Here is a 20,382-nt window from a genome sequence, read left to right as displayed (position 1 = left end):
ACCATTTCAGCTGTGCGAACGTTGTAATGTAACTGTCAATACCACTATTCGTTGCTAACAGAGTAGCCCAAAATTTGGCGGTGTGTGGTGATGCTACCTGCCTTTCTTCTAGTCTTACAATGCTAAATTAGGGATGGCTAGTGCAGATAGCTCTCTGTAGCTTTGCGCAAAATTCAGAAAACAAAAGAAACAAACTGGAAAGCAACAAAACACTTAAGATAGTCCTAGAGTAAAAACAATTTCACAAAACCACAAATGTTTCAATCTGTCTTAACCTTATTCAAATCTAACTGCGCATGGCTGAATTACGCTACATTGATTAAAAGCGTTAGTCATAATTGTACTTATAACATTGGTAATAAGAAATAACAACAATTACCATTTTGCAACACTACTAACGAGCTAACAATACACTAGCAGCCATATTTTATGACTACGAGTATACTCTATGAGTTGCCAAGTGTTAGCCCGCACTCATATATCAGGTGCGAGTGCACCCCCCTCGATAGTACAGTGGTAAGTCTACGGATTTACAACGCTAAAATCAGGGGTTCGATTCCCCTTGGTGAGCTCAGAAGATAGCCCGATGTGGCTTTGCTGTAAGAAAACACACACACAGGTGCGAATGCACTATTGCTAACCTGATCATCTTGTAGCTGATTCAGCTAGATACAAAAAATGTATACTATGTAGATTATATGGATCTAGGTTCTAACTACGATATAAACTTTGAGTTCTGTGTTAAAAAAATAAATTCTATCACAGCAGTCAGTGCATAAGACCTAAGTTTCCTACAGGAGGACAAATGCTACCAATGCTGAAGTCTGACACGGTTTTGCTCGAGTGCTCTGGACTGGAAACAAGAAAATAAGTTAAATTATTTACCTTTACATTATTTCAAAACTATGTATGACTTATTGACATCAAAGTTTTACTTGAAACAGCACGATTTTTAAAAGAAATAACTTTAAGAAAGGCTACGAGAAGAATAGACTTAGAGCCCAGTCACTCTCGAGATTTAGCACCAGAAGAACAGACTTAGAGCCCAGTCACTCTCGAGATTTAGCACCAAGGAAAGCTATGAAACAAGTGTAAAACAGTTTTAACTAAACAGCTTCAAAAGTAGGAATGTGAGCACCAAAATGTAAAGAAAGAAATAGGAATAGACAGGATAACATTACTACACTTGATGGTTTATGACACAGTGCAATCTCAAAGCCATAGTTCTGCCTATTCCTACTTCGTATGCTCTTTGTAACTTCGTAATTGTTTAAACTAAATGAAAGACGTGTGTAAATAAATTTCTCTGTGATAAACTTTGTTTCAGCAACCAAGTACAGATACATGTATGTAATCAAATTTCATGACCACAAGGAAATGCATGACATCATAAGGGGGATGTTTTATGTCGGAAGTGAGACAGGAAACTTCAATAGCCCTACTTTACTTGTGGGAAACGTTATAGCTATTTGACTGGTAAAAGGTGGGCCAGAAGAACAGTATCAAAACCATTGATTTTTATATTTATTAAGTACTCAGAAAGAATTATCTATTGATAGACCTTAATAGAAGTCTATAATTGGATCAAAGTTCAAAGTAAAACACCAAGTAAGAATGGACGAAAATATGACCACACTTACTCTAAGATTGTGTCGTGTCAAACACCATCAACTATTGTAATGTTACCCGCCCATTCCTACCTTGTTTCCTTACATTTCAATGCTCTCATTTCTGGTTCATATTTTTTTACACTTGCAAACAATTCGAAAGTTAAATGTACAGTCTGAATATCTTAACACCTCCTTATACGGTAATATGAATAAAGTTTACTAAATATTAACAGAAGCTGTACCCATCAAATCTATCGTTATCTCTCTCAAGGCAATTTTCAATACTACATTATCATACTTGATTTACTTGTTTAAAACCAATAGAAATAACTTATTTTCAATTACAAGTTGCCAAATGTTTTTAAATTGGCGGCAATATAACAAGACCTTTTGATTCTATAACTTGGTGGTAAAGTTAGTGATTATAATATAATATAATTTAACAATTGTTATAACATATCTGTGCATGTCTTAGTTAGAAAGACAGTTTTAGACATTCTATTTTAGAGAATTACGTATTAATTACTTTTCAAATGTGTGTCTGACTAAAAAGTGAAATATTTTCTATCGTGCCAAAAAGTTACTAAATTGTTTAACAAAGCTTAGCTCGTAAGGGTCAATTCAAAGTTCACGGAGGATACACATTAGTGTACGGATAAACAGCAGTATGCCTTACACTTTGCGCATGAATTATGAGTTGTGTACTGTACAAACCAGGCAATGAAACTATGAAACCAAAAATAAACTATATGTAAAAAGATGAACACTAAAAATTGTGAGCAACATAAATAGTATTTTGAAAACATTAATTATTGAAAGAAGAAGTAAAAAGGAAGTTCATTTTATTTCAGATTTACTGTACATTTTTGGTTCAGCTACAGTTATATGAGGTCAAATACAAGCTTTTACCTTACAACATTTTGTTATTTGAGAGGCTCTAGGAGACACAGTAAAGACCGACCGATTGGCTACCACATCCTTTACAGGAGAGTCTTACAGTCCGCCAACACAATTATAACCATCAACGGTGGTCCATCAAAATATAGTATATCTTGTAAAGGTATTATATGCTACATCATCATTTACTACAATTTCAGGTTGGTGGGTTAGTTTATTAACATTAGCTTAATAAACCTTTCATTCGTCAGAGTTGGTTATTGATACAGATTTTTAACTAGTAGTATAATATAAATATAATAAAACTATTAGTTATAGATATTGCTTTTTGTGAAACTTTATGGAAAGTGCTTACCAGTGACTTACCAATGTGTTTAAGCCACAAAATTATACGTAATATGATTATTTACAGATAAAGTACTTTGCTTTTTAACCTTCAAGACAAATGTAAAAATGTATATAGACTTCTGAGTTATAAAGTTATAATAATGCTACTTTTAAGTCTTACAAGTTACAGCCCAATACTAATTATAATTTATAACCACCGACGGTGGTCCTACCAAAATGTAAGATCACAATCAGCGATATTGATTCATAATAAGGTTCGCTCAACAATTTCACAAATTATAATAGAAAATATACGGGCAAAATCTATCATAAAAAGCAGATTTGTACTTGAAACAACACTGAAGGTCTTTTATCTCATTGGTTAAGGCTGTTAAAATATTGATAACAGGAAAAGTTGATTTTTCTGATTGTTAGACAAAATTCATCCATTTATTTTTCATATTATTGTTATTATCATTCATATTCTTCTTTCACAATTCTACATGAAAAAAAAACAACAAACAAAACGGTTAGGAATATTTTATTCAAACCTGAGCAAGCCTAGAAAAAAAACAAACTTCTGTGTAGGTCATAGGACTATTTTTGTTGATTTAAGAAAGGAAAGGACACATTTTATTAGTTTTGTATTGCTACTGGCCATTTAAGCACTGTAGCCTACAGCTAGATATACTGTGTCAACATTCGTGCACAGCTTCTAAACAAATCCCTGAAAGTCGAGATTCCCACCCTCTTAAAATTTTCCAAATTGAAAAAAAATTTGTTTGTGTGAACTGTGGTTTAGTTGGGGAATATCTGATCTAACTGAACAATGGCTTCATTGGTAAGTGCCTACTCCAGTTAGTGAGATAACAAATTCTAATTTTATTTTGTTATGGATTTGTTTACTGTTCATTTAATATTCTTTTTACCCTTAGGTTCAGCTATGAATTCTTAACTATATTAAAGTGTTAATGCTAGAGTATGTTGAATTTGAGTGAGTTTGTATTAAAAAACTGACATAAGCAGTGAGTGACATACAGATATTAAATATTATATGAAGCAGCTAGTAAATTAGATCCAGTCTTTGGGGTAACCATTAAATAAAAACCCTGCCTTGACCTTAAATGAGTTAGTTCATAATGTATAGCTGGAAAAACTACTTCTGATTGTTGCTAAGTGCTGTTAGTGTATGTGGTGTAATTTTGAAATATTGTTTTCCTGGAATTACATTTTTTCTTCGTTTGGTTCTTTTTTTTCCTAATTATGTTAATTAGTGAAATTGGTAGAGTTGGCATTTATGTTGTATTATTTACTATTGGCCAGGCATGGATTTACTAACTTTTGTAAGTGATAAAACTTGTATTCCAATAGTTTGAAAGTTTTTGGTTTTCTGTTGTTGTTACAGTTCAATAAATTATTTTTGTTGACCTTGATTATAGCAGTGTTTTATTTTCATCTGTTAAAAAATGAATGGAGGTTTGTTTTTTCAAGCTTTGATTGCTTTAAGTCTTTCTAGGTTTTCACTTAATTGTTTTAGACAGTGGGAGTGTTAATGACAATCACATGCTGGGGACAGTAGAGCAGTTAGTCATGTAAAGGGGACAGTATGGAGGTTAATCATGTTCAACATACAGTGGAAAGTTAGTCAAGCAGAGGAGACAGTAGAATTGTTTTTCACATGTAGGTAGTGAAAGGAAAGTCTTTATGCATGTACTTTATTTGCTGGATGACTAAATGTAATAGAGTCAATCAAAAAAGGTAATCTCTGGTGATCTTCAGTTGCCGACCACATCCAACAGAACAGAAATAGGAAATGATGGGTTTTAGCTATTGATAAAGTCTTTCAAATGCACTGGTTATCCATCCTTTGTTCTCAAATAATTTTAAATACATAGTGACCTTTGTTCTCGAATAATTGTAAACACACAGTGATATTTTATCAGTGTAGGTTTTAAGCACAAGTGATGTGACCACTCTAATTTTTAATTTACTTGAATAATAAAAATGTTATTATTTTCCCTTAAATTTAAGTTGCTGATCAGAAATACCCTATAAAGTTTAAAGTGGGATATGTTGTACAGGCATTGTTCTACATTTAAAAAATCCTATGAAAATAATTTCCACACACCATAAAAGACTTGCACATTCAGTAATTAGAATTTGTGAAAAATAATTTTTTGCTTTCTATATTTGATGGTTCTTTATAAAAATAGAATTCACCATGTTACAAGCCTCAGTGGGTTTTATGTTAAGAAACTAACACACATGTGACTACTGGAATTTTATTTCATTTATTTGGTCCATTATGGAGGCTTACAGCAGCTTTTCTACCAGTTACTGGTAAATGGTGGAAGTTTTGCCCTTAAAGGTTATTGCAGTAAGTCTGCTAGCCCAAACATTCCCATTATGTGCACAAACCTACTATACATATGATAAACAGGTTCATACTACAGATAAAGTTATGAATCAGTGTTATAAGTATATGAAAAGGTTTACAAGAATCTCACTAGAACTTCATCAAGTTCATCAACTTCATTAATAAACATTGTGTTAAGGCCTTACATTTAAAAAAATTTGTATTTCAAGATTATTTTAAGTCCCTGTGGTTTGAGAGTGTATGACAGTAATATAGCATGTGGACTAGAAAAATATAATATTTTAAACTTTAAGTCATGTACTGCTGTTTTGCACCAGATATTACTCATCTTAATACTTCTACAAACATTGTTTTTAAATCAAAAATTTAAGAGTAAGTAAATTTGTGGATGTTTTTGAAGTGTTCAATTGAAAAGGTAAAGAAAATACTACTAAAATAACTGACTTATCTTTTCAAGGTGATATTACAGCACAATAAAGGAAGGTAAGATTTATTGTTAAGATGTTTTTAAATCCCTCACTAGTACATTGAAGATGGAATTGTTGAAAATAAAGATATAAACAGTTCTGAGAAATTTCTGACACAGAATAATTTAACTTTTTTAAAATCACTGATGCTTTTTCTAAGACAAGGAATAAAGTATTATACATTTAAGGCATCATGGGATATATTTTAAGATGTTTTCTTCTTTACCCATCACGTGAGAGTAATACCAACTATTGGAGATTGTGTTGTGGGGTAATGAAAAAATGCTTAATTGTTTACTCACTTTAGTGGATTTAAATCAAATTATTTGCTATGTCTCTGAATGCTCTCTTCTAAGGTAATTTACTGCTTGCTGTTAGTGTTATGAAAATTGTCGGTAGAGACAGATGACTCAACAAGTCTGAAGTATTAGAAAAAAAGCTTTGATTAGTAAGCAGAAGGAAGTGTTTAACCCTGAGTAATGTCTGTTGATAAGAGCTACTTAATGAATTGCAAAAAATGAATAAACACATTGATCAATGAAGTTGATGAAAATGTCTTTTCAAGATATTTAAAAAATTAGGTATACAGAATTTTGTTCGTAGTTTCAGAAAATATCAGTTCCTTATTTTAAAAGTGTTGCTGAAATAGTAAACGTAAGGGTGAGAATTTTCAAAGATTTATTTAACTACCTTAACTGTTTTGATTGTAGAAGTTTTCTATTTCTCTCAATATATATATAAACTGTGTTTATGCTCGAGTTTAACTTTTTGCTTTGTTATTTCACAACTGCATCACTTGAAAAATAAGTCCAACAAAAACAAGAAATTTCACAAATAAAAAGGTAAAGTAACAAAAGAGAGATAAATAATTAAATAATATCCTGTACCTCATTGTTTTTCTCAAGGTACACCTGGAACTATTAAACCAAAGTGCGACACTAATAATTTATGCCCCCCCTCCAAGTGGCTCAGCTGTAACTCTGAGGGCTTGTAACACTTATAATTGTATTTTGATGCTTCCATGGGCAGAGCACAGATTGTATAGCTTTGTGTTTACAACAATCTGATTGAGACTCATGGTAATGTAAGCATAAAACCACATCTGATAATCAGACAATGTTAAATAAAATGGTTTGTGATTGTTCTCATTGCATTAAAATTGTGTTTTAAAATATTTTATTAGGGACACACTGATTGTTGTTGCTTGCAACACTTTGCATTTATAGCTTAAATAGAAAACTAAATAAAGAATAAAAACTCAAATTGAAACTATTTTTCTGTTATCTCTTTCATATGTAATAATTTAAATTTTAGGTCTTGGCAATTATTTAATGTTAGAGGTCACTTTTGAAACTAAAAACACAATCAAACAAAGTCAACAAAATAATTATAAACAGAATTTGGCCATGTAATTAATTGTGCATAGAACTTAGCAAAGTAATTGTATATAGAATTCAGCAATATAATTACTTATACACTGAAGAAAAGTTAAAGCACATCATACATTTTCATCATGTAGACAACAAAGTATACATTCACAAACTAAATAATCAAAATTATTGTTTTTATGAATGTTAGAAGTACAAAACACTATTTGAAACACCTCAATGACAATATACACTGTTTCTTTGTTTTCAAGGCAAAACTTATTTTTGTACAGAAATACATACAGAAGTACCCCTTAAGTGATGTCAAGAAAACCCACTTGTAGAGAAATATATATGCAAAAATGGCTCATTTGGGTTAAGAAAATATTTTACGTAGAAGAGTGAACAACGTTTCGACCTTCTTCGGTCATCGTCAGGTTCACAAAGAAAGAAAGAGGTAACTGACCGGAAGCTGACCACATGTTTGGAAGGGGTTGTGTAACTGAGTGTTGGGATGTAGAGGGCAGTGTTAGATGTTTGAATATATAATTTTATTTTATTATATTAATATAGGTATAAAGGCATTCCTTTATATTGGTTTATTTTGGGTTTAAGTTATTGTATAAGTAAGGCTTCTTTAATTTTGCGTTTGTTTATGTTTGTTTCTTTATTTAGTATTTGAGTGTTTTCTATGGTTATGTTGTGTTTATTTGACTTGCAGTGTTCAAAAAACATGTGAAGGTGACTTTTTATGTTCTTTGAATCTGGTTTCCATTTTTCTACTTGTTTCTCCAATATAGAAGTCATGGCAGTTATCACATTGTATTTTATAAATAATGTTGGTGTGGTGTTTGTCAGTGTAGTTTTTACATAGTATAGACCTCAGTTTTGTGCCTGGTTTTTGAATAAATTTGGTATTAACTGGAATATCATATTTTGTTACTAGTTTTTGCCAAATGTTGGTTATTTGTCTGCTGATGTCGGGAATATATGGTATGCAGCAGTATATGGTTTCGTGATTTTTTGAATCGTGAGATATATTTACTTTTGTTGGTTGATTTTACTTTCTGTCTAGGTGTGTGCGTATAATGTTTTCTACAGTTTGTGGAGGAAACTTATTGATGTTGATGAAGTATTGTTTTATTTTGTCTAATTCATCATTAATTTTATCTGGTGAGCATAGTTTTATGGCTGTGTTTATTTGGTTTCTTAGTATGTTGAGTTTTTTGTTTTGTTTCATGTGCTGAGTCCCAAGGAATGTATAGTCCAGTATGGGTGATTTTTCGGTGGATTTCTGTTTTGAATTGTGTGTTGGTTCTTGTAATTTTGAAGTTAAAAAATGATATTTGATTGCTTTCTTCCTGTTCACTTGTGAAGTTAATGTTGGGATGTATAGAGTTAATGTGACTGAAAAAATTAAGTATGTGTTCTGTAGATCTGAATCCTGCAACCGTGTCATCTACATATCTGTACCAGTATAGTACTATACTGTTGTTCGCTCTTCTAAGTAAAATATTTTCTCAACCCAAACGAGCCGTTTTTGCATATATAGAAGTACCCCTTGTTCTGTCTTTTACACATGTATAAAAAGTACATTTTTATAAAGTACATGTATAAAAAGTACCCTTTTCTCACAGAGTAGGGGATAAGGGTATTGCAGTTGAGTCCATATGTTTGTTTGTCTGTCTGTTCATGTATGTCAAAAACTAATAAACCAATGTACACAAAAATTTTTATACAAGATGGGTAGTAAGCATGGGACAGTTCTCCCCAAATTTGGTCTGGATCCTAATATTTATCCTGGATCACTTCTAAACCAGGAAATAGGGGATTTTCATGGTTTTGGGTTAATAACTGTAAAGTGTATTCAGATTCTTACCACATTTCATGGGCACATTAAGACTGAAACTCCTTACCACACTACATAAGAAGATCTGATTTGTTAATAATTCTAGATCTGAGAAAGATTTTCTGAGTAAAGTATCCCTTGTTCTGTCTTTACACATATATCTGAAAAATATTTCTTATTTTGTCTTTTAAACACAAACCTGTAGTGTATTCCTTGTTCTGCCTGTACACATGTACCTGTAAAGTGCCCCTTTACCCACAAAGACCCTTCACTCTGTTTTTCATACACATACGTACTAAATAGTCCTAACTCTGTTTTTAAACTTTCAAAAGTATGTGTTGTATGTGTATCTTACACATTAACACAAAATATCCTTTGTTTTTTATCCTTTACCACCCATACACATAAAGTACCCCTTGTTTTTTGACACATATACCTGTAATGTACTTGTTTGGTGTTACAAAATAACTTGTATTTAGTTACATCAGGAAAACTGCTACTGTAATCAACAATTATAATTATTTGTAGCAAATTATAATAAGAAAAATGACATGAAATTAAAAGAAAGTTATAAAACTGATGAAATATATTTTTATATATAAAATGTATTGTAATTCTATGACATAAAACTCATATAATGAAGTGATTCAAATAATGTATTTTTTCCATATAATATCAAGTACTTCAAAAACTGTTTGTTTTCAGGTTGGTGCTAATCAACACTTTAAAGATAATAAAGTTTATTTCAACACCACTGTTTAAATGCTAAAGAATTGCTGAGGTACACTCATAGTGTACTGAAGGGGACAAAGTTACTTTATAGCTACATAATATCTAGAAACCATTATGTATTGCTGCTCATTTAAAGAAAACCAAAAGAACTTAGTTACTGGTGCAATTAGTCAACACTCTGATTCCATTTGAAGGTTATTTCTGATATGTTGATGGTTCAAATAGAATTAAGGCCTATAGATTTTCTCAGGTCTAAGAGGAACATCAGTGCTGCCTGATACATTAAACTGTAACAGTGAATGGAACCTTAATGTCCTGAATCAACTGTGCCAATTCCACCTGGAGAGTTATGCTAATTACGAAAAATCAGCTTGCTCTAGGAGACAAAAACATGAAGCTGAGAGATTAATTCTACTTCACTTTTTGAAAACTAATATACCACTTTGTTTGATTGTTGATGGTGTCTGTCCATCTGATGGCACTCTTTGCTAAGTTTGTCCTAAAGGCATTTTGTTGTGAACTTATCTACCTAAGCATTAGCAGCAATGGAAAGATCTTCAGCTTCTTTAGCTTCTATTTTTCCAATCTTACTTTGACTATCCTCATCATTGAAATGAGGAAGTGTTAGAGATTGATGGTTATCCGATCCATCTTCTCCATTTGGATGATCTTCAAGAAGCAACTCTTTTTTGATGAGGGCATCACTGGATATATGACTGAAAAAAATTAAGAAATGCAACAATTCTGAAATATCTATTTTTGTATGATGAATACATAAGAACAGCACTGTCTAAAGTTTACTGATGGAAAATCATTAATATTTTAAACCATGAAGTAAACTGGGTAGTTTAGTGATGGAAAGTATTGGTGAAACATCCTTTTAAATCATTCAGCATGGTATATTTGTGATGAAACAATATGGAGAATCTCTCAACATGAACTACGAGCTTTTACCTATTTGGTATTTCACCATTCACAGTTTTCTTTTGAGCCATTCCAGTTGTATAACAATCACCTTTGATCACTTTACTGACAGCCAAGGAAACACTAGTCGGAGTGCAAGGCAGTGTAATTTCTTTGGAAATAGAATTGCTAAAAAGTGTTAGATTGCTTTCTGCCAATGCTGCCTAAAAAAAGAAAGGAAAAAAAAAACGAATGTTAAAGTAAATCATTTTATTACAGTTGTTACTATCATCTACATAGTAAACAATACAAGAAATAATGTCCAATAGAAATGGAAGAAAATGTAATATACTCTCTTATCTCAGTATCTGTATCATAAGAAATATATCAAATCATGTCAATTAAAAATGAAGCAAATGTATCATTCCCTCTTCTGTCAATATCTATATAGTCAGCAATATCTGAAGTAGTGTCTGTAAAAATGGAGCAAATGTAACACATCCTCTTCTATCACTACATGAAATAATGTTAAAATGAAATGGCAAAAATGTAAAACACACACTTCACACTTAATATCTTCACAGTACATTAACATTTGAAATAATGGCCTATCAAAATGAAATAAACATACTTTTTTTTCTCCCTCTCATTTAATTAAAGGTTATACTTGCTCTTAACTGTTGATTTGGACTGAACTCTAGGGCAATTTTTGAAGGACTTTGACAACAAATGATTGTGAAAGAAGAGCTAAAAATGTTAGTAAAGTATTGGTTTTGCAAAAGTTTGTATCTTTTAGTTCAGTTTCTAAGAAAACTTGAATTATATTCAACAGTAAACTAAACTGAAGTACAATTTCTAGGACCAACCTGTAGTGAGGCTGTAAGATGTTCACCATACAATCCAGGATGGTGGTAAAGTGTTGGGCTGAGGTAACTGTAGGAAGGATTGTATGTAGTGGTAGATGGTATACTACAAAATATAGTAGTCCACATTAATCATCTAATCAGGCAAGATATTAATTATCATATGAAATCCATAGAGAAATTATAGAAAATAAAAACTATTTGTTGATTTTATAGAAGGTAATTTACTTTTTGGAAAACAATATATTGAAAAACGTTTATTTCTGTATGAAGTTGTAACTTGATAAGTACATGCATTTAAATGTTTTTGGTCCTTGTGAACTTCTTATTTTGTGTTTTGGTATCATGAATTTGTTATTTTATATGTCTAGGTGTTTGCTTCTAAATTTATCATAATGTGCCTCTATCTGTTCCATGTTTCTTTAAAATCTTGTCATGATGCACATCTGTTTATTCTCTGTTTCCTTGTGATCATGTCATAACGTACACCAAGTTGGACTGTGTTTCAATGTTATCTTGTCATGATGTTCTATATTCCCTAACTATCTTATTTTAATGTACACCTAGCTAATTTCTATTACAATGTAAAGTTGTAAGTACATATATCTAGGAATTTTGTTTCCTTCGAATTTCTGAGGGCACAAACTATGTCTTGTGGAGGTTTTTACCAAATTTGAATATACACAAATAAGTGTTTAAAGTAACCTTTATAATATGTATCGCATGGTTACAGTCCTCCAAGTGTATAAGTTAGGAAACTAACAGAAGAGAGACAAAGACAAGAGTAGTAGCAAAAGAGAAAAGTGACAACAACAAGAATACAAGACTATTAATAAGCAGAGAAAAGCCACAACAGCAACAAAGATGTAAGTGGCAAAAATTGACAAGGGTAGCAGCAAACAGAGAAAAGTGACAGCAGCAACAAAAGTGTAAGCAGGAAAGATCAGTAAGAGTACATGAACAGAGAAAAGTGACATCAACAAGAAAGATTGAACCGTGAAAGAGATAGGAGAAATCATTATATATCATACTCTTCTATATGTTCCTGAATTCTTGTAGACCGTCGGCGGTGAAATTCTGACTCATCCACTGTCCAGACTGCCCCTTTTACATTCTCAACACGCATAAAACATTTGTGTAGACTAAGGTTGTGACGTACAGCATTCTACAAAAAATGAGAGATGTTTCAAGGTATGAGCTAACCATTGACAGCGGGTTGTAAATGCCATCAGTGAATAAACACCATACAAGTGAGAACAAGTTTCAGCATGCCTGATTAATCGCATTTCCTTGACTTATATTCCACAAGTTATAACATTGTTAAAATAGAATTTAACACAAAACAAGAATGACAAACTTAAATCTGCAGGTGACAATGCTCTAACACCTGCAGTTTATTGCCTTACAAAATATACAAATATTCTAGCCAATACATATAATGAAAGTAACATTCAAGAAATAATAATATCATGATATTGAGTACATCATTACATTATGTGATAACTACATATGATGTAAAGTCACAGTAGAATGAAATGGCTCAGAACTACATTTCAACACTATTTGATGTTAAACAGCTTTGTGAAGGAGTACAAAAGAGCTCTTTTGGAAGCAAAATGTTTATATGCCCAAATTATAATGGTGTGTTTGGTCAATGATTTAGGATTTCTAATGACAGGGGTATCTCTTGTACACAGTAGCATTGCATACTAGAGGAAAATGGATAACTTTGGGCCACCAGGAACATTCAGAAAAAAATGTGCAACATGTTTTTTTCCTGCTGTAGAACATAAAGCGCTGTGTCTTATAATAGATGAGAATCCACACATGAAAAAGGTTAAAAGCAAAAGCTGGCTGCCATGAGTTCCAGTTCTAATATGCAAAATAATCAAGAATGATCTCTGTCTGTAAAAGTGATACAAGTCACTTCCACTGATATATTTATTCAACCATCATATGTCTCAAGTTGCTGGAAAGTATAATTGATATTTATGTTTTTCCATAAAAAAACATACTGCTCAAGTCATCAAACACAGCACATATAAATTTTTGTGTAGTTGTACTGTAGAAACAGGCACTTAGAAGCCTTTTTCTAACTATATTAAACATACTTAATAGATTTTGTTTAAGCTTGCAGGGAGGAGAAACATGTTTCTGATATTGCATCAGTAAGTTAGAGCCTTATGCAATCAAAATTACATATCATTACAATCCACGTTGCTACATGGATTGTAATATGTTATAGTTCCAAAAATCTTTTTGATGTACTGTAATATGAAGTTTTGGGACAGAACTGGACCCATTGGCCCATCTTGGTTGTTCCACGGTTTAAATTAAACTAAAAATATTAATTAATAAATATAAAAGAAAAAGATAAAATCTTTAAGTCAGCCCTTACCATTTTTATATTTATGAGGTTTACTCTTAAACTCACTTAGATTTACTGTTTCTACAAAATCCAAAGGCAATCCATTCCAAAGGCTAACTACTTTTTTAATAACAAAAAACAACAACTCTCAGTTGAAGATGACTACCACCCTTCCAAAATTTGTACTTATGTCTCTTAGTCCTACCATTTTCACTGTTAAGTATGAAATAAAAAGATGATGCATCAACTATATCAATTCCCTTTACACCTAAACACCTCAGCAGATCCTTCCTAGCACTTGTTTTTCTCCAAGAAAAAATAATTTGAGATACTTAAATCTCTCCTCATATCAGAACCCCTTCCTCCCAGGCAAGATTCTAGTGACCCTTCTCTGAACCCTTTCAAAAATTTTATGTCTTTCCTAAGGTATGGAGCCCAAGACTAAATACAGTATTCCCAATATAGCCTAACTAGTGACTTATACAAGGAAATTATAACCTATATGCCCTACTACTAGCAACATCACACTGCTTGGACTGTTTTAGAGACTGAGCAAATATTACACCAAAATCCCTTTCTTCTGTGACACTGTTAAGGTTATTCCTATCCAAATCACACTTATAATTCAAGTTATGATAACTTATGTGCATTATCTTGCATTTGTTATAATTAAAGCCCATCTCTCATTTATTTGTCCAACTCACTTAATGATTCTTTTGTTAATCAGCAGTATCTTCTTCACAACTAGCAACATACAAGACCTTAATATCATCTGCAAATTTAAGTAATTTATTGATCATTCTTTCATCTATGTCATTGCTATAATTCAAAAAGAGCAAAGGCCCTAAGACTGAGCCCTGAGATACTACACATGAGATATTAATCCAATTTGACTAAACTCCATTTGTAACAACCCTCTGGTTTCTTCCATCCAGCCATTCTTCTATCCAGTTTGCTAACTTATCCCCCACACCTATAAAGATAATTATTTCAAGCCTTTTATGTGGCAACTTCTCAAATGCTTTCTGAAAATCCAGATACATCAAATCTACATTTTTACTCTCATCAACATAAGCAGAAACCTTTTTAAAGAATGTCAAAAGATTTGTAAGGCAAGATTTTCCCTTAGTGAAACCATGTTGATTGCCCAATAAAATTTTAATTTTGTTAAATTACTTTACAAACGTTTCCTACAAATGATGTAAGACAAATGAGTCTATAATTACTGGAACAATTTTTTATCACCTTCCATAAAAAAAGGAGTTACATTAGTTAACTTCCAATCCTCTGATGCCTGCCCACTCACTATTCAAGGGCTGACAAAAAAATAGTAGTAAGTGGCTCACATGACCAATCTTTAACCTCCTTCAAGACCCTTTGAGGAAATATTATCTGGTCCAGGAGTCTTATCATTCTTTAACCTTTTTAATTTTTTTTTGTAACCAGTTCATAATTAATGCAGTAATCTAGTTCAGTCTGGTTTTAATTTATTAACTGTTCAATATGTAGAATACTGTTTAAGTCTCATTATTAAAAGCAGATGATAAAGCAAAATATATTAACCCAGCCATCTTATAACCATCAGACACAAGCCTTCCTTTATCATCACACAAGGGTCCTATCCCCATCCTAACATTTTGTTTACCCTTAATATATTTGAAGATATCTTTGGTGTTAATTTTTACATTTTCAGTCAACCTTTCCTCGTACACCTTAATTTCCTGTTTCACCAACTTTATCGACCTTCTATAATTTTTTAGTCCTGTGTCATAACACTGCATTTAAATTTCTTATGCTTTTCATTAATTTTATCTCAGTTGCCCAATTTACAACAGATAATTCTTGTTGTTTCCCCTACAAAATTTGATTTTTGAAATTTGTATCAAAAATATTATTTCTTATCTTCATGTGCAGCAAAACATCGAACCTAACACAGCAATGATCACATGCATCCAGATGTTTCCCAGTTTCCACTATCTCAATTATTTCTGTATTTGAAGTTAACAATAAAGCTAAAATCATTGTTCCTAGTGGATTCCTTGACTAATTGGTGAAGAAAGCCATCCTGAACATTTTCCAAAAACCTTCTCCCTCCTGGTCTGACTTTAGAATTTCCCAGTCTATATGCTTTAAATCAAAATCACCCATGATTATGATTTCAATAACAGTTTAAATCATAATCTCATTGTAACGTTTCTCACTCATTTCATCAGTATCATTTGATTGCTTATGACAAATTCTCACTAAAAGCCCTTTCCTTTTGTATACATCAATAGAAACCCAAATTGATTCAATATTCTTGTTATTATCTTTGATATCCTCAACTTTTAACATGATGTAATTCTCATTTTACAAATAAAGCCACTCCCCTCTTCTTTAGTACTCTATTAAATAGTCTGTAACCCTGTATTTCAAAGAAATTTATATTATCAAAATCATTTAGGTTTAAGCATGTTTCATTTAATCCCATTACATAAGAATCCTCCATTCCTACCAGTGCTCTAAAGTTATCTGTATTATTTATTATAGTTCTAGCGTTACAATAGTAACAACTAAGCCTATCCTCATAACTACTTCTATGGTCATTTCCGATGTTAAATGCATCTCTATTAATTATTATTTTTGCATTTAAATTTCCTGGCCCTCACCACTGTCTAGTCCTAGTTTAAAACTTCCCTTACAGCTGTGTTAATACCCATAGCAAACAAGCCAGCCACTGTATAACTTAAATGTAAACCATTCATTCCAAAAACTCCCCTTTTTAATTGAGCTGATCCCACAAGTCCAACCAGCCAATCTACTCATCCTTACATACTAACCTAAACCTAGCCCTAATAACCTAATTATAACTTCATCCCCACAGTTAATTCTGGGCAGTACCCTAGACAAAATTAAGTTATGGCCTTTTTCTTTAAATGCATTTATCAACCTATTGTACTTATTTATTAGTTACTCTGACCTACCTTTCCTTACACGCACCACAAAACTGCATCTCTGCTACCCCCATTTATTAAATTTCCTACTCTGTAAGTTATATCCTCCACTTGGGTTCCTGGGTAGCATTGTGATTCTTTTCTCTATTTACCCCACAGTTTATTTTATCCACATGCCTTGTTAAGGAATCACCTATAACTATATCTTATTTATCATCGACATTCTCCTCTGACTCCTTTGTTTTCCATCCCTCTAATAGATTCTTGTCTGCATAAATCAAAGGCTGCAATTTCTTGCTCAGTAGAATACCATCATTACAGTTAAATCCAATAGTTTTAGTTTTAGCCCTTCATGAAAGTTATTGTTAGCTGATGTATTTCTTGCATGTGAAAACTTAAATGCCTCTTGAAAACTTTGCCATTTCCCACAGTCTATATATATATATATATATATATATATATATCTCATTATCTATTGTCTCTACTTCAATTATGATAGCCTGAGAAAGTCTTGTAGATCAAGTAAAAAGTACAATTGTTGTTTATCATAACTCCACAGCCTAAATAATTTATTAAATTACAATTCAAAAATTGCTAATTTCATGAAGAAAGTTAAAATTAGCTTTTTCAATATAAAATACATATTTTTGGTAAACTTAAAATATAATATTTATAAAACTGTAATATTTTTAGTGTATGTAACAAAAACTAAAAATTAAGTGACATTTAAAAAAATAAATGTTTTGATTCTACAAGAATAATGTACTTATAAAACATCTAAATTCTAGTAGCTTGCTTCTTGTGCTATCCCTGATTTTCTGTATCTGTAAAGCTAAGTAAAAACCAATGTAAACTTTAACCTCATAATTCATATATTATAAACAAAACACATCATTCAACTTTCACACACACACACATGTTGACAATGCACCACACTGAATATTAAACCCTCTGACACAAATGTTGGAAACACTACCGCATGCAAAATTTAACTCCTGACACATGTTAGATACTGCACTACATTCAACACTAAACCTACAGAAACACACACATGGTGGAAACTACCACATTCATCACTAAATTTCCACAGATACACACACAGTGAAGACTACCACACTAAACATTAAACCCCCTGACACATATGTTAACACATTTAGTAATATGATCCTACCTTCCATGTGGGTGCATTTCTCCGAAAGTAACAGAATGTGTTTTGAAACCAGCAGTAAATTCCATTCAGAGTCAACTGCTTCTCAGGGGATTCTATAATAGCCTATCAAGAAAAGGAGCCTATAAATGGTAAAATTTGTAGTTATTATCAGTACTATTACAGTAATTGTTGTTATCTTTTAACACTTCTATCATAATTACATAAGTGACAAGAGTTCCTTTGGAATTGGTCTTCAAATAACATTCACGTTTTCCAAATCACATTCAGGAAATATTGTAGTAGTATATACATATTTCTTTCATGTCCTGAGTGTGATATTTTAATATAGATAAAGTTGCTGAGAATGGGTTAAAATAATTACTAATTGATTCATTTTACTCTTATATTTGTAGTGAAACACAGGAAAAAAATAATGCAGAAATAGCATATATAAATGGAGAGAAGGAAAAGTATATTTATTTAAGTTTCACTGTATTAAAGAAGTCTTGAGACTTTAGCAACTGGTTACTATTTTGCCTACCTGTCTGATCAAAACAGCATATGTAAATGGAGGCCTAAAATCTACATTCTTGTAAAATTCTCTGTTTGTTCGAAGTTCTAAAAAGGGAGCAATTAAAAAATAAATTGACAAAGAGAATAGAACACTACTGAAGACACCAGAAAGAATACAGAGTAACACATTTCAACACATTTATGCAACTGAATCAATTTATGCATATATAAACATTTGATTCTTAAAGACATCAAAAAGATATTAAATACAACTTTTGTCAACAGCTCAGAGTCTAAAAACTGAAACATACTAAATTACTTTTTCATTAGCTGCTGTATATACTCTTAAGAATATTGTTGAATGATCAAAGTACATATTAAATTTTAGCCCTGGATAGAGTTTTTTTTAAACATCTTTCATTTCTTCATACATTAATATAATTTTAAAATTATTATTAAACAATTAATTTGCTCAACCCTTTAATTTATTTATTACAAACATAATAAGATAGATAACTGAGGCTACCCTTTTCAGGGTAATTATGTCTCTCTCTCTTTTCTGTAAAATTAATCCAAAAATAATAAGCTGATACCCAGTTCATATAAATATTGAAAAGCATATTTTTTTCTTTTATTAATTGAAATTTGAGACATTTTATGATGCTCTAATACAAAGTTTAGTTTTCTTTATGTGCAATAAGGTACTATGTTTTACAATAAATTAATTTAAACATTGATACATAGTGCTAGTAAAACAAGAGAACAGTATTAATAGATTTGCTACTAGCCATATTTTACCTTCATTAATGTCTAATTTGCATTTTTCAGACACTCGTTTTCTTATTGAATGGTTAGCTAAAGGAGTCCTCAAACCTGCCAATAAAAGATTAAAAAATTAAAAGTTACAACAAACAGACTGAGTTACATCATTTTTTTTCATTAAATAGCAGATTCTGCCATGTGACATCAGAAGTAAATAACAGTTTATTTAAAAGAGATGTAAAAAATCCCCCATTAGTCTTCTTCACCACAGAGTATTTGATAACAGTCAGAATTTGACAATAATTGCTGTTTACCTGGGAACTATAGTTTAAACTGAAATAAAATATTATTACTGAAATCCAGATTCATCACTAGAGTAGTCCAGTATCATTTATTGGTTCATTTGTGGATAAACAGCTAACCAGTTTGTTGTCTGTTTAACCATGTGTTTTGTAATAAAACATAAGGATTGTTTAAGCATATTCTAACCTATAAAATATATAGCTTAACCATATAATGACAGCAAATGAAAATACTAAAAATATCCTTCATAAAATGAGTTGCATGTCAAGTTGTTGAGAACTTTTGTCTCTTCATAGTAAAATGTAAAGTATTACTTGTGATTAATTTATTTGGCCTGTTTTAGTAACATAATTTCTGATAGGTGTTTTACTGGTCAGAATAAGTGTTTTTCATCAGTAAGGCACAACAGTTCCTTTCCCGAACATGAATATTTCTTTTTGTTAAAATACTGTTATCTTAAAACAAAAGATATTCCTTGTTACTATAAATGAAATTCTTTAACTTAAAGTGAACTATACATCTTCTTTAACCTTATATTTATGGATATATCTTTTCATTAACATAACTAGCCACTGAAAAAGCAATACTTTTTTTATATGAAGAGCATTTATTCATAATTACTAATATGGAATATTTTGCTTTAAATATGAGGCATATTACTCATCATTTTAGTTGAAATATTTTACCTTTAAAGACATATTCCTCATCATACGGATGGCAATATTTTACTTTAAATATGAGGAACACTTTTCATCGAATAGATAGTGGTATCTTACCCAAAAGTGAAGGATATATTCCATCTACTAAGACAGTTATACTTTAAGGAAAAATATAAAGTAGACTCACAGAGAAGATATATTTTTGTAATTTTTATTACATTATAAACAATACATGCCGATAAAGAAAAGCATTTGGGGGCATTTCAGTACTTGAAAATAAATGATAAATTCTTTACAAGACT

The 20,382-nt window shown here is 31.3% G+C and overlaps 1 protein-coding gene and 1 long non-coding RNA gene across 8 annotated transcripts in view; one reads left to right on the top strand and one right to left on the bottom strand.

Annotated features, from left to right (window-relative positions):
* The first annotated feature begins 2,293 nt into the window (after positions 1-2,293).
* The window catches only part of LOC143239938 (uncharacterized), a 106,786-nt gene continuing 88,697 nt past the window's right edge, over positions 2,294-20,382 (top strand). Inside the window, exon 1 of the long non-coding RNA XR_013021445.1 lies at positions 2,294-2,707. This is a non-coding gene — a long non-coding RNA (uncharacterized LOC143239938). The remainder of the gene's footprint in view (positions 2,708-20,382) is intronic.
* LOC143239937 (forkhead box protein P4-like) overlaps positions 5,104-20,382 on the bottom strand; it is a 79,663-nt gene continuing 64,384 nt past the window's right edge. For 6 of the 7 annotated variants that reach the window (XM_076481610.1, XM_076481611.1, XM_076481607.1 and 3 more), the window contains 7 exons: positions 19,155-19,229; positions 18,385-18,461; positions 17,865-17,966; positions 12,424-12,557; positions 11,396-11,498; positions 10,581-10,753; positions 5,104-10,342 (listed from right to left, as the gene is read on the bottom strand). In XM_076481610.1, the coding sequence (XP_076337725.1) occupies positions 10,156-10,342; positions 10,581-10,753; positions 11,396-11,498; positions 12,424-12,557; positions 17,865-17,966; positions 18,385-18,461; positions 19,155-19,229 (851 nt within the window). In that variant the 3' untranslated portion in view covers positions 5,104-10,155. The remainder of the gene's footprint in view (positions 10,343-10,580; positions 10,754-11,395; positions 11,499-12,423; positions 12,558-17,864; positions 17,967-18,384; positions 18,462-19,154; positions 19,230-20,382) is intronic. The other variant, XR_013021442.1, reaches the window with a different exon arrangement.

This window comes from Tachypleus tridentatus, chromosome 13, assembly GCF_004210375.1.
Source record: "Tachypleus tridentatus isolate NWPU-2018 chromosome 13, ASM421037v1, whole genome shotgun sequence".
NCBI lineage: Eukaryota > Metazoa > Arthropoda > Merostomata > Xiphosura > Limulidae > Tachypleus > Tachypleus tridentatus.
This window is presented reverse-complemented; position numbering and strand designations above follow the sequence as displayed.